The sequence below is a fragment of the Megascapheus bottae genome, chromosome 28, assembly GCF_031878675.1.
Source record: "Megascapheus bottae isolate mThoBot1 chromosome 28, mThoBot2.hap1, whole genome shotgun sequence".
Taxonomy (NCBI): Eukaryota; Metazoa; Chordata; class Mammalia; order Rodentia; family Geomyidae; genus Megascapheus; species Megascapheus bottae.
The window spans coordinates 3,985,135-3,999,837 of record NC_143536.1 but is presented as its reverse complement, the minus strand read 5'-3'; the positions used below and the strand labels follow the sequence as shown (position 1 = coordinate 3,999,837).

The window sequence follows — 14,703 nt, the reverse complement described above, 5'->3', positions numbered from 1 at the left end:
GTGCTTGTCTGATGGGTTAACTGGAGGTAACCTGACTCCTGAGCAGCGGGGTTCACGGGCGTTCACCACCAGTCCCTGGCACTTGTAAGTTTTTGAGGTAGAGTCTTTTTTCCTGTCTTGACACTGCCTGGGATCAAAGCATCCCCGCGAGGGTTTGTGTGGAGCCCAGGCCCAGGCCCACACCACCACACTCAGCTCTAGACTACACTTCAACCACTGCTGGTTCCTGGCCTCACCAGTGACCTGATTCTAGGGATCCGAGTTCTGCTGATGGGGAAAGGAAGGAACGTTCAGATGTAGGACGCACTGCCCATCTGACACGTACACTATGAGGATGGCAAATGCAGCTCGGGGGGCCCTGGAGCTTCCCAGGGAAGAGGAAGCATGCCCACCACTTCCTGGACGGGGCTGCACTTACCTGTTGAGGGCATTACACATCTCTATGGTCACCAGCACAGAGAGTGCCATTGTCATTGGGTACGGGGACTCAAAGATAGCACAGTCCACGCCTTCAAAGTCTGGGTTGTCTTCTTTACACTGCAGGAAGTGGCTCTGCAACGAGAATCCCACCCCATTCATTGCTTCTCGCCGGTGCCCGCAGACCGGAGCAGAGCAAAGCAGCCACGGCGTTCCCGGCCAGTCCTCTCCAGAAGCCCCACAATCCTGTCTGGTGTCATTACATATAACTTGTGCCTTAAGGTGACCAGACCGATGCCCAAACCACAGGAAGCTGGCAGGAAGCTACATACCAGCTGGTAGAAGGACACCCGGGGGCCACCGTCAGCAGCGATGAACCACCATGCGGCAGCGCCCACAGTGGCGGCGCCCACGTAACCTGTGAAGGATGAACACTTTCAGTGACGCCACACGGGCCAAGGGGGACGGGGTGGAGCTCCCGACCGAAGCTAACGCCAGCAAACCCCGAGCCCAGCAGTGAGTGGCAGGACTGGGAAGAAAGGCCACGGTCGTGGTCGTGGTCACGGTCGCGGTTACGGTCGCGGTCGCCATCGCCATCCCCGCCCCCACCCCCGCAGGGAGATGTGCGTGAGCAGCGTGGACACTTCCAAGCTGCAGGTGTGTGGGGGCTGAGTGACACTTTTGGGCCACCTCCCTATGACCCGTATGGACACAAATGTACGTTTCTCAGGCTGGGCTGTCCACTCAGCTATTTAGTAGGCTGAGGTCGGGGGATTGAAGCCAGCCCAGGCTGAAAAGTCTGAGATGCATAGTTTCCATTTATTGGCAACAACAAAAGTTCCAAGTAAGAGACTATTGAGACTGCAAGGCTAACCACGGACTCGGAGATGAAAGATGCCAGGACAAACGTCACCACTTCCACCAAGCAACTCCAGAGGGCGCTGCCCTGAGAGGCGCTGTGGGGCTGCGGGGCTCTTCTCTAGACTACCCTGCTGCTTCTGAGCTCAGCATGGCAAGTCAGTGCTAAACCCAGGGACGCCCTGGGGAATGCCAGGGCCTCCTCTGCAGAGGCCTCGCTCCGCTAACCCATGAGGGGGAACTGGAGCGGCTCTGGTTCAGACACGAGGTCTCCACACAAGACTGGTGGGATGGACTGAGCTTTACACCATGGCCCCCACTACTCAAAGGTGAATCAGAGTCTTCATCCTCATGTCCTTTCTGCAAAGGGGAGTACGAAAGGCTGCAAGTCCTGATGCTGAACAGGAGGAATGGAAGCTTTTTCGGGGGATGCCTGTCTGGGCCTTCAACTCAGGTGCGTCCTTGAGCTTTTTTGCTCAAGGCTAGTAAGTAGTCTACCACTTGAGCCACAGATCCATTTCCAACTTTTCTGGTGGTTAACTGGAGGCAAGAAGAGTCTCAAGGACCTTCCTTCCTGAGCTGGCTTTGCACTGTGATCCTCAGACCCCAGCCCTCCCCCTCCCCCCAGCAGCTGGGCTTACAGGCGTGAGCCACCAGCTGGGCCTGAAGCACCTCTGGGTTTGGCCACCTCACCAGATGAAGGTGCTATACTCACAGCCAATGGCCAGGTAACGGAAGAAGAGCCAGCCGCTGATCAGCGGCTCCTTAGGGTTGCGGGGTGGCTTGTTCATGATATCCAGGTCAGGAGGGTTGAACCCCAACGCGGTAGCGGGCAGACCATCTGTCACCAGGTTGACCCAGAGCAGCTGGACGGGGATCAAAGCCTCAGGAAACCCTAGAGCTGCCGTCAGGAAAATGCTTTTGGCCCAAGAAAGAAAGAAAAAAGAAAACCCAGTGACTGGGAGAAGGGTTTAAACGCCACTGCTCCTCCCTGCGCCCAGCTGGATGTGGGGAGAAGGGGCTTTGCATGCCAGATGAGAAGCGGGCAGCTCTTGTGCAGCCAAGAGGATCCTGTGCCTTCTGCCCAAAAGCTGCTGGGAGTCGAGGAGAGTGACCTCTACAGGCAACCGCTGAGAGACGAGCTACACCTACCAGACCACCTCGCCCACGTTGGAGGAGATGAGGTAGCGGATGAACTGCTTCATGTTGTTGTAGATGGCCCGCCCCTCCTCCACCGCAGCCACGATGGTGGAGAAGTTGTCATCCGCCAGCACCATCTCGGAGGCTGTTTTAGCCACCGCAGTACCAGAGCCCATGGCAATGCCAATCTCTGACTTCTTCAGAGCAGGGGCATCGTTCACACCATCACCAGTCTGGAAGGGAAGGAAAGGCATGGCCATTTCAGATGCTTGCCCAGTGTGGGCGCACGGCCAGCCTAGGAGGTGGACAACTTGTTCTCCAAGATGGCATCAAACACATTTGACCTGGGAAACGTAAGCTGGTCAAACAAACTTCCCCAAGAGACACTCTAGCAGAGCCCAGAGAGTTGAAGCTTGCCATTTCCACAGCCCCAAACAACGCGCGTGGTACCGAACATGCAGCCACAGTTTGATCAAGGCCAAGGTGAAGCGCAGGTGCAAAACACCCACGTCCTCATTTGCCGCTGACGCCGTTCACCACATGCCCAGCCACAGACCACAACCACCGCCACGCTGCCTGGCTTGACTTAAGGACTGACTCGTGGTCGGAGAGGCTGGGATTTCAGGGGTGTGCCACCTCGCCCACCCCCACATCTAGTTTTAAAACATTCTACCTTCAGGATGGTGGCTGAGCCCGGGTAACAACAATAAAACCATTCACGGAAGGAAGAGAGGAAGGGAGAGAGGGAGGGAGGGAGGAAAGAAGGAAGGAAGGAAGGAAGACCTGTCCCTAAAAAGACCCCCACCCAGCTCCCGTCACCCCTGGGTTAGGACTCCAGGGAGCAGGAGGATTCCACCGCGGCGGTGGCAGTCCCCACTGAGCTGCTGTCCAGATCAGGCCACTCACCATGGCGGTGATCTCATCGAAAGACTGGAGAAACTCCACAATCTTGGACTTGTGGGAGGGCTCGACCCGGGCGAAGCAGCGGGCGTTCAAGCAGGCATCTCTCTGGGCTGAAGGACTGAGTTCATCAAACTCCCGGCCTGTAAAAGCCTTTGTTGTCACATCCTCGTCCTGCCCAAAGATGCCGATGCGGCGACAGATGGCCACAGCCGTCCCCTTGTTGTCCCCTGTGATCATGATAACCCGGATGCCTGCCTGGCGGCAGAGCTTCACCGAGGAGGCCACTTCGATCCTGGGCGGGTCCAGCATGCCCACGCAGCCCACGAACGTCAGGTTGGTCTACAGGAAGAGCGCCACTTTGAGTTGCATCCAGGACCTTCTTCTGCCCCTCCCCTCGTCTGAAGAGGCCAGCTACCATCAACACAGACGCGCCGTCACGTGCTGGGGTAGAGTGCTGGGGGTCTGCATGCGGGGCCTACAAAAGCTAGGCAAGTGCTTTACTATGGACCAGACCCTAGCCCTGGCTTCTGGAGAAGGGTTTGCTACACAGCCCAGGCCCCCTCTAACCAGTGCCTTTCCTCCATCTTGCTCCCCAGTGTTTGGCTTTCAGCCATGGAACCTTCCCAGCTTTTTAGTGTACGCTGCGAGGGGTTGAACCTAGGGCCTCGCAATGCTCAGTAGACATTCTATCTCTGGGCTACAACACCCTGGCCTCTTTCTACTGAAAGAGGGGGAACAAAAGTAACTACAACATGAAACCCAATGCCTTTTCACTCTTTTAACACTATTCCAAACAGAGTAAATCCAGGGAGGCACCAGTGGCTCACGACTGTAATTCTGGCTCCTCAGGAGGCCGAGATCTGAGATGAGTCAGAAGCCAGCCCGGCAGGAATGTCTGAGACTCTCACCACGAGCCTCCAGCATCTCCAGAACATCCCGTTAGAACGGTGCAGAACGACGCTTCACAAGCTAACACGGGCTCGGCTGGCTTTCTGTGTGCGGAGAACTACACGCACGAGGTGCCCGCTGACTGACGCAGGGCCTGGATGCCAGGTGAGGTCTGGGCCGAGCCTGTCAGGAGCCCATTACCTCGTATTTGATGAAGTTGGCCGAGTCCTCCAGGTGCATCTCTTCTCTCCTCAGAGGGTTGTCGTGAGTGGCCAGCGCCAAGCACCGCAGTGTGTCACTGCCGCTACCCCACTCCCGAATGACAGACATGATCTTGTGTTTGACGCCCGGGGTCAGGGGGACCTTCGTGCTCCCCACTCGGATGTGGGTGCACCTGTCGATGACCCCCTCGGGAGCGCCCTGGGGATGGGACAGTTAGGTGAGCAGCTGTGCTGGCCCCGCGCCACACGCCGGCCACACCCCCACATCCTGCCTACCAACTTGCCTTCACAAACATCTTGCTCATGGAGGTCCGGCTGGGTTTGTTCGGGGTACAGTAGACTGACATTGACTTTCTATCGCGTGAGAACTCCAGAGTAAATTCCTTTTTCATCAGCTGTTTAATGACCTGGGAGGAGAACGCAGAAAGACTGTGCAGGGCGTTTCCCTCTCGTTCACATGCGCCTTGCGGGGCACCTACTGTGGGACAGCTGGGGACAGCACTGGCAAGAGTAAACAACTGCTCCTGCCCAACTGTCCTCCAAGCAAAGCGCTGGAGGGGCGGAAGGCATCTCACGTGACACAGCTCTCAGCATCTGAACCAGTCTCCTGCCACTGGTCACAGCTCTGCTGGACCTCAGCACAGAGGTGGCACTTAAACTCATAGGACCAGAGAGACTGCGGGAGGAACTGGAAACAAACACGGCCAAGGGCAGGCAAGGCTTCCACATATTGGTGGGACATGAGAAATTTAGCCAGACACTCTGGAAGAGAAGCTGAGGGGGGAAGCGAGGCCATGTTCTTCCTTGTGTCCTCCCTCGTTCCTCACTGTAGACTAGGCCTGAGCACAGGCTCTGGGTGACCATTCTGTCAGCCTGAAGATCGGGCCTTCTATTCCTAACTTGAGATGAGATAAAATCTTTCCATGGGGATTTGGCTCACTTGGCTGCCTTGGGGAAGGGGCTGCCAACACTGCCTGCCCCTCACATGAGCACTTTGGGTTTAGTTTCAATCACTCACGTGCACCACCACCAACTCTAGAAAGACTGGAGCATGCTCAGATAGCGGAGGAGGGGGCGCTATCCTATGCAGGGGAAAGGAAAAAACAAGTCATTTCTTACGTTTCGCTGGGGCCAGGCCTCAGAAGGCCAAGTGCTAGCTCCAGCCTCCTCTTCCTGAGTAGCCACAGTGACTGGTTTATGGATAAGAAGGGGTCTCTGTCTCGGTCTGACCTTGGAACCTCCGACCTTTGCTCCCCAATTATTATATATGTGAGCTATCACCAAAGAGAATTATTTTTCTTTTTATTTGGTCGGTCCTGGGGCTTGAACACAGGGCCTAGGCACTGGCCTTGAGCTTTTTTTGCTCAACCATTTGGGCTACAGTACTACTTCTGGCTTTTTCTGTGTGTGGTACCAAGAAAAGGAACCCAGGGCTTCGTGCATGCCAGTCAAGCACTGCATCACTTAGGGCGCACTCCCAGCCCTATTATTTCTTCTAAGCTACTGCCTTTCTTGGTATAAAAATATTCATAGGTCTGGGAACATGGTTGGAAAGGTGGAGTATGTGCCTGTGTCCAAAATGGCTAGCAAAAGCCTGGGTAGAATGGTAGAATGCCAGCCAAGTTAGTGGAAGGCCCCAATCTCCCCATATCATAGAGAGAAGGAAGAAAGAGGAGAGAGAAGTTGGAGGGAAGGGGGGAGGGAGAGGTGGGAGGAAGAGAGCTAAAAAGAGTGACTGAGTGTAGGTACAGTAGACCAAGCTTAGATACTGACCGAGTTGCAGGCATTTGCACGTTCTATTTTGGAAAGACCTTTCAATTCCGTATCAAATACATTCATCTTCTCTACAAGACATGTGAGAGCAGTCTCTGTAGCTTCTCCAACTTTTTCATACACACCTTTTGCCTGTATTATTTAAAGGCACACAAAATAGAAAACAAGGAGACAGGTCATTTCAGTGTATTTTTCCCCCATCAAAGAACAAGTTGGGAGCCAGGAGTTTGGCCTAATGGTAGAGTGCTTGCCTAGCCTCGCATGCATGAAGACCCAGATTCGATTCTTGGTACCACATATACATAGAAACAACCAGAAATAGTGCTGTGGCTGAAGTGGTAGAGCTCTAGCCTTGAGAAAGCCAAAGGGCAGTGTTCAGGCATTGAGTTCAACAAACAAAACAAAAAAAAAAAAGAAAGAAAGAAAAAAAACAAGAACAAGTTGTCCATCATTGCACCTCTACTCTCTAGTCTTCTTTAGACCAGATGACCCAATGAAACGATACTCAGAGGCTCATTCCAAAAATTACTTTTCCATTTTCCTTAAATATAAGAAGCTGTCAATCATAGTAACATCTAACTCAAGGCCATCTGCTTATTATTCTATCCCTGACAGGACACTTGCCTTTGAGTTCTGTGGAAGCAAAGCCTCACTATTCTTGTTTTTGTTAGTCACGGGGCTCAAACTCTGGGCCTGGAGGCTGTCCCTGAGCTCTTCAGCTCAAGGCTACCACCCAATCCCTTGAGCCACAGCCCCACTTCTAGTTTTCTAGTGATTAATTGGAGATAAGAGTTTCCTGGTCTTTAGTGTCCAGGTTGGTCTTGAACTGCAATCCTCAGATCTCAGCTTCCTGAGTAGCTAGGATTATAAATGTAAGCCACTGTGCCCAGCTCAATTCCCCTCCGCTCCCCAGTTCTGGGGCTTGAATTCAGGGCCTGAGCACTGTCCTTGGGTTTTTCTCAAGGCTAGAGCGCTACCACTTGAGCCACAGTGTCACTTCCATCTTTTTCTATGTATGTGACATCAAGGAATTGAACCTGGGTCTTCATGAATGCCAGGCAGGCATTCTACCACAAGGCCAAATTCCCAGTCCCTAAACTTATATCATCATTAAGACAACCCTCTAGGCTCAGCGTGTATCGAGGGGACATCCAGCAATATCTTAAATCCTACTCTTAGGACAGTTTTGTTCGTGAGTAGGGTCTGCAGGAGTCAGGATGTGAGAGCAGGGCTGCTGCAGGCGACGAGGTTTCACCGCATCCAAACCCCCTAATGGAGGCGCTACATGCAGTCCTCATGAGGAAGAGTCTTACCTCATTGTAATCCAAGGCAGAGTCATTGCACAGGGCGCAGATGGTCGCCAGCTCTACAAGCCCATCATACTGATGGCATTTCACTGGTTTATCATCTTTATGCCTATCAAAAGAGAAAGATGCATTTTAAATTAAAAAATTTTTTTAAAAAAGATGCATTTTTGACTCACAGTGATCATATCTATTGATTTTTTCCCCTAATTAATGAAGAAAATAGAGGTTTGGGGAAAACAGAAGGGCATATATTCAAAAGAATTTGAGGGGGGTGGGGCTCAGTAAAATCTGTCATCAGAAGCTGGGCATGGTGGCTCACACCTGTAATCCTAGCTAATCAGGAGGCCGAGATTTGAGGACTGCAGTTCAAAGCCAATCCGGGCACTAAAGAACGTGAAACTCTTACATCCAATTAACCACTAGAAAACAGGAAGTGGTGCTGTGGCTCAAAGGGTAGGGCAGTAGCTTGAACTGAAGAAGAGCTCAGGGACAGCACCCAGGCCCAGAGTTCAAGCCCCAAGATCCCCATCCCTCCCCCCGCAAATAAAAATCTGGTATCAAGAGTCAAGAATCAAGACAGAGAATGAATCTCTGATATGAAAAATCGACCAGTGAAAAGACTAGAAATTCTTAAACCCTACCTGAAACTCTAGGTTCCGGCCAAATAAGGATGAAGAAGCTGGCTGGCTTATAAGCTTTGAATTCTTCAAAGTATGAATGTTATTTATTAATTGCAGTACTGGGGTTTGAACTCAAAGACAAGGTATTGTTGCCCGTCAACTTTCTCACTTAAGGCTGGAGATTTTATCCTGTGAACCACATTCCACCTCCACACTTTGCTAGATAACTACAGATTAGAGAGTCTCACGCATTTCTGTCAGGCTGCTTTGAACCTTGATTCTCCCATCTTCTGGCGAGGATTATGTAAGTGAGCCACTAAAGGTTTAATTCTTGAAAATTTGTCCTTCTAACAAAGAGCACTGACTTGAGCCACATTCCCAAGACCATTTTTGCCTTTTCTTTTTTTCCGCCAGGCGGTGCACTAGGACTGAGCTGGCTGCTCAGCCCCACTCTAGCTTTTCTACATCCCTGCAAATCCACACCAACACCAGCTTGCCACAAGGGACCTGAGTGTGGTGAGCGGGTACTCACACTTCTCCAATGGGTGCATAAGTCGATCCAGTTATGGTAAACTCATTAAGGGAACAAGTATCACCTTCAACTTTGTCCAGGATAAACATCTGTAGGGGAGAGATACAGCAGTTTAAAGATAGGAAAAACCATCTTTGTCAGCTCGAGACAAAGCTCCTCTTATGGAAGAAAGCAACCACAAGGAAATGCAGTGAAGCCCAGCTCTTTACCTGACTGCTGTGACGCTGGGCTGCTTCCCTCATCCCACCACAAACTAATGTCTGAGAAACAAGACCACTAATTAGCACCAGCGGCACAGAGACACAGCAGACAGCCCACAAGAACCGTGCACATTACAGACTCTGGGTCACCAGAAGGTCAACACTAAGGACATCCTAATTTTTTTTTGTCAGTTGTGGGGCTTGAACTCTGGGCCAAGGTGCTTTCCCTGAGCTCTTCAGCTCAAGGCTACCATCCTACTCCTTGCGCCACAGCACCACTTCCAGTTTTTTTGGTGGTTATTTATAGAGATTTAACAGCAGTCCTCAGATCTCAACCTCCTGAACAGCATTACAAATGTGCTACCAGTGCCCGACTAGTGGTTTCTTATTTTACCCCAAATGCTGGTTCATTAAGTAGCCTAGTAAAGGAAGGCTAAACATAGGAAATAGAGAAAAACATAGACAATGATTTGCTTTTAAGGAAGAAATCAATATATTTAATGTGTCTTACAAATACCAATTATGACTTTGGGTAGGAGTTTAGCTGCTTCCTCTGAAACTTATGTTTAATTTTCCCATACTGAGAAATAAAAGACCCAAGAAATGAAGTCTCTAGTTTCTCCAGTCCTGTGTTTCAGAAACAGCTTCACAACTAACGGATTAATTAACCGCCTTCACATAGTTCAGCTTAGGTCAGGTGTCTCATGTACCCTTCACGTATGTCAAAAGTTTGGGTGGCAAAAAGGCAGATGGCTAGGACACACACTGAACAGCCACTAGTCTTGGAAGATGTCCTTACCCTGCAGACAGACATCTGGTTGGTCGTGAGCGTGCCTGTCTTATCGGAGCAGATGACAGATGTGCAACCGAGGGTTTCCACAGAAGGGAGGCTGCGAACAATGGCATTTTTCTTTGCCATTCTGCGTGTGCCAAGGGCCAGGCATGTGGTGATAACGGCGGGCAGCCCCTCAGGAATGGCGGCCACAGCCAGGGCCACTGCAATCTTGAAGTAGTAGATGGCGCCCCGGATCCAGGAGCCTCCGTGAACCGGGTCATTGAAGTGCCCTATATTTATGATCCACACAGCAATGCAGATGAGGGAGATGACTTTAGAAAGCTGCTCCCCAAATTCATCTAGCTTCTGCTGAAGGGGTGTTCTCTCTTGCTCCGTCGCAACCATCTCATCCCGGATCTTGCCAATTTCTGTGTTGACCCCAGTTGCCACCACCACTCCCATGGCTTTCCCAGCAGCAATGTTTGTCCCCTAGGAAAGAAAGAACAGTCCTGGTGTCATCATCACCTCCCAACTCACTGTCTGTCTCACAGACTCCCCTAGCCCCTAGCTCCCCCCACCACCCCGGCTACTGTTAAGGCAAACAGCAGCACAGTGTGGGGCAGCCTCACGAAGCCCCTTCGGACTCTCACACCTACGCTTGGGCTCCACACAGGATCTCCTTATCCCAGCGCCAGGCTCTCACCCTTCTGTCCCCCCTTATCATAAGAGCACTCAACCCTACTCATTCTCCATGTCTGGCTCTAGCCCAGTATCTCAACCTTCCCTCCCTTTGTCTGCTGGACAAGGAAAATTACCTGGTGGGCTACCCTGGGCACTGTTCTCTAGAAAGTGAAATGAAGCGGGCGTACCCCTGCCTCCCTTTATGCCGTAATTCCGGGCGCACAATAATAGTTCATTACTTTCACTATAACACAATAGTACTATACTTTTCACTATGTCTATACAATGAGAGTTTAAACATGTTTGACCCTTTCTTTTCTCTTTCTTGAAAACTTTTTCAATCAAAACAAAAGACAGGAATGGGGTACCAGTAGCTCACGCCTGTAATCAGAAGGCTGAGATCTGAGGATCAAAGTTCAGAGCCAGCTGGGGCATGGAAGTCCCTGAGACTGTTATCTGTAATTAGCCAGCAGAAAAAAGTGGCACTGTGGCTCAAATGGTAGAGCACTAGCCTTAGCTGAAGAGCTCAGAGACAGCCGCCCAGGTACACACTATAAGCCCCACGACAAAAAGAAAGAAAGAAAAAGAAAAGGGCAGTGCATGAAGCCCTGGGTTCAATTCCTTTGTACCACATACACAGAAAAAGCCAGGAGTGGCACTGTGGCTCAACTGGCAAAGCATTACCCTTGAGTTGAAGAGCTCAAGAGCAAAAAGTGTCCAAGGAGGGGCTGGGAGTTTGGCCTAGTGGTACAGTGCTTGCCTAGTATGCACGAAGTATCACATAAATAGAAAAGGCCCAAAGTAGCGCTGTGGCTCAAGTGGTAGAGCTCTAGGCTTGAGAAAAGACCAAGACAGTGCTCAGGCACTGAGTTCAAGTCCCAAGACTGACCAAAACAGAGACAATGAAGTCATACATTCTACTGTTTGCAGTTCTTGCTGGTTTTTCGCTGGTGCGGGAGACCAAGCCGCCCTGGGCCCTGCTTATACACACTCTGCCTCTGAACTACATCCCCAGCACGTGTTTTCTGACAGCTGACTGACCATGAAGAATAAAATGATCTTTTAAAATTCCAACTGAAAAACATCTGTGGACCTTTAGAACTGTGGGAATGTCTCCAAATAAAAATACACTGAGTTGGGAGGCTAAGGCAGGAGGAATCTTGATTTCAAAGCCAACCTGGGCTACAAAGACTTTGCCTCAAAATACAGTCAATCTATAAAAAAGACACCTGCAGGCCGGAGGTTTGGCCTAGTTGTAGAGTGCTTGCCTAGTATGCAAGAACACCCGGGTTTGATTCCTTGGGGACCTGGGTTCGATTCCTCCGTACCACATATACAGAAAAAAGCTGGAAGTGGCACTGTGGCTCAAGTGGTAGAATTTCAGCCTTGAAAAACCCAAGGATAGTACTCATGCCCTGAGCCCAAGCCCAGGACTGGCCAAAAAAAATATAAAAAGTACTTTAAAAATAAGTAAGGAGGGGCTGGGAGTTTGGCCTAGTGGTAGAGTGCTTGCCTAGCATGCACGAAGGCCTGGGTTCGATTCCTCAGCACCACATACATAGAAAAAAGCCAGAAGTGGTGCTGAAGCTCAAGTGGTAGAGCTCTAGCCTTGAGAAAGTCCAAGGACAGTGCTCAGGCCCTGAGCTCAAGCCCAGGACTGGAAAAAAAAAAAAAAAGTAAGGAGGGGTGGAGGGAGGGAAAGTGGTATAAAAACATAGGAGGGGTGGCAACAATGTCCAATAAGTAATGCACTAGCTTACATACGTAACTGCAACTCCTCTGTAAATCACCCTGACAGTAAAATAAAATAATAATAATAGTAATAATAACAAGGGCCCGGTACTGGTGGTTCACACCTGTAATCCCAGCCACTAAGATCTGAGGATCATGATTCAAAGCCAGCCTGGGCATGAAAGTCCATGAGACTCTCATCTCCAATTAACCATGAGAAGAAAAGCAGAAGGGCGCTGTGAATCAAAGTGGCAGAGCAATAGCCTTGAGGTGAATAGCTCAGGCCAGTCCAAGCCCCACCAGTGCCCCCCCCCAAAATATGGTGAGGGGGATCAGAGAGTCTATTCAGTGTGGTAGAGTGGATGCTAGCATACAAAGACCAGGAATCCTCCACAATACATATCATACTCTACACCATAACCCCATAACACCCCTACACATACATATACTTCACACCCACATATCCCAACACCTACACATGATAAAGTACTTACAGAAAAAAGCATATTCTTCTTATCTTGATTGACAGCCCGTGGGTCAGGGACCGGGTCAGTGTGCTTAATGACTGAAACTGATTCACCTAGGCAGGTGGTGAGACAGACAGGATAGTTAAGTTAGGTCTAGGGGAGGCACAGTGAAATCAAGATCACCTTATCTACAACAACCCAGAACCTGACACAACTCATCCACTCCAACTTATTACCATTCTTAAGACAATACCAAAGTGAGAAAAGAAGGCAAAACTTTAGTAATAAAAACTGATACTGGGGCTGGTAGAGTGCTTGCCTAGCATGTACAAAGACCCGGGTTCAATTCCTCCGTACACATAGAAAAAGCCAGAATTAGTGCTGTGGCTCACGTGGTAGAATTCTAGCCTGGAGAAAGCCCAAGGACAGTGCTCAGGCCCCGAGTTCAAGCCCCAGGACTGGCAAAAAGAAAAAAAAAAATCCAGCCCAGGGGCCAGGAGTTTAGCCTAGTGGTAGAGTGCTTGCCTAGCAAGCACAAAGACCCGGGTTCAATTCCTTGGTACCCTGTACATAGAAAAAAGCTGGAAGTGGTGCTGTGGCTCAAGTGGTAGAGCTCTAGCATTGAGAAAAGTCCAAGGATAGTGTTCAGACCCTGAGTTCAAGCCCCACAACTGGCAAAAAAAAAATACAGCAAGGAGGACTAGCCTTGAGATAAGGAGCTTAGGGACAATACCCAGGACCCACCAAAACAACAACAAAAACAACAAAAAACAAACAACCAAGCCTATTTCTATATTTGTTGCCCTTGAAAACTGGCAATGGTGAAAAACAGGCTAGCTACCCAGGAGACTGAGATCTGAGGATCAAAGTTCAAAGCCAGCTGGGTACAAAAAAGACCTGAGGCTCTTATCTCCCTCCAATTAACCTCTAGAAAATGGGAAGTGGGGTTTGGCTTAAGGGTAGGGTGGTAGCCTTAAGCTGAAAAGCTCAGGGGGCTGCACCCTGGCTGAGTTCAAGCCCCATGACCCCACCCCTAAAAATAACAACAACAACAACAACAACAACAGGCAGTGAACAATTGCTGTTATGGCTCACATCTGTAATCCTGGCAACTGAGGAAGCCAAGATCTGAGGATCAGTTGAAGCCATCCTGGAAAGTCTTGTAAGACTTACCTCCAGTTAACCACAAAAAGAAAAAAAGGCAGAAGTGGAACTGTGACTCAAGTGTTAGAGTAATTGCCTTGAGCACAAAGAGGAGGCTCAGACAGCACTGAGTCCCCGGGTTCTAAGCCCTAGGACTGGTATGCCCCCCTCAGCCCATGGGCATAGCAGCACTGGTAATTAGTCCTGATGGCCTTTTCATTTTCTTTTTTTCCTCTCCCCCCCGCTCTCTCTCTCTCTCGCCAGTCCTAGGGCTTAAACTCAGGGCCTGAGCACTGTCCTTGAGCTTTCTCAAGGCTAGAGCTCTACCACTTGAGGCACAGCACCACTTCCATCTTTTTTCTATATATGTGGTACAGAGGAATCAAACCTGGGTCTTTGTGCATGCTAGGCAAGCACTCTACCACTAGGCCAAACTCACAGCCCCTTCTTTCTTCTTTCCCTCCCCTCCCCCTTCACTCTCCCCAGTCATGGAACTTGAACTAGGTGCTTTCCCTGAGCTCTTCAGTTCAAGGCTACCACCTCACCCCTTGAGCCACAGTACCATTTCTAGTTTCCTTTAGTGCCTGGGCTGGCTTTGAACCTCAATCCTCGAACCGAGGATTTAGTGCATGTTATTCTTACCACTAAGCCAAATTTCATCTAAAAACCATATGTAGAGTGCTTGCCTAGCATGCGTGAAGACCTGGATTCGATTCCTCAGCACCACATACATAGGAAAAGCCAAAAGTAGGGGTAGAGCTCTAGCCTTGAGAAAACCCAAGGACAGTGCTCAGGCCCTGAGTTCAAACCCCAGGACTGGCAAAAACAAGAAACAAGAAACAAAAAACAAAATAAGGCCTTGCAAAACAAACAAGGCCTTACTTCCATCTCTGACAAATACTCCACCCACACACAAACAGGAAGTGTTAAAATTTCAGATGTACAAGAGCTTCAAGCGGCAGTGAGCAATTCATCTTCCCTGCCAACTCTGTGCTCATTATACTTACTATAGGGTGTTAAATGCAAGATTAGTATTCATCCCATGAA

General features: G+C 50.1%; 1 protein-coding gene across 1 annotated transcript in view; it reads right to left on the bottom strand.

Annotated features, from left to right (window-relative positions):
* The window catches only part of Atp2a2 (ATPase sarcoplasmic/endoplasmic reticulum Ca2+ transporting 2), a 36,019-nt gene that overhangs the window by 1,152 nt on the left and 20,164 nt on the right, over positions 1 to 14,703 (bottom strand). The window contains exons 7-18 of the mRNA XM_090320033.1: positions 12,541 to 12,626; positions 9,659 to 10,123; positions 8,660 to 8,748; positions 7,514 to 7,616; positions 6,201 to 6,332; positions 4,712 to 4,834; positions 4,408 to 4,626; positions 3,322 to 3,657; positions 2,428 to 2,648; positions 1,991 to 2,193; positions 750 to 835; positions 419 to 552 (exon numbers count right to left, since the gene is read on the bottom strand). Of these exons, the coding sequence (XP_090176159.1) occupies positions 419 to 552; positions 750 to 835; positions 1,991 to 2,193; positions 2,428 to 2,648; positions 3,322 to 3,657; positions 4,408 to 4,626; positions 4,712 to 4,834; positions 6,201 to 6,332; positions 7,514 to 7,616; positions 8,660 to 8,748; positions 9,659 to 10,123; positions 12,541 to 12,626 (2,197 nt within the window). The remainder of the gene's footprint in view (positions 1 to 418; positions 553 to 749; positions 836 to 1,990; positions 2,194 to 2,427; positions 2,649 to 3,321; positions 3,658 to 4,407; positions 4,627 to 4,711; positions 4,835 to 6,200; positions 6,333 to 7,513; positions 7,617 to 8,659; positions 8,749 to 9,658; positions 10,124 to 12,540; positions 12,627 to 14,703) is intronic.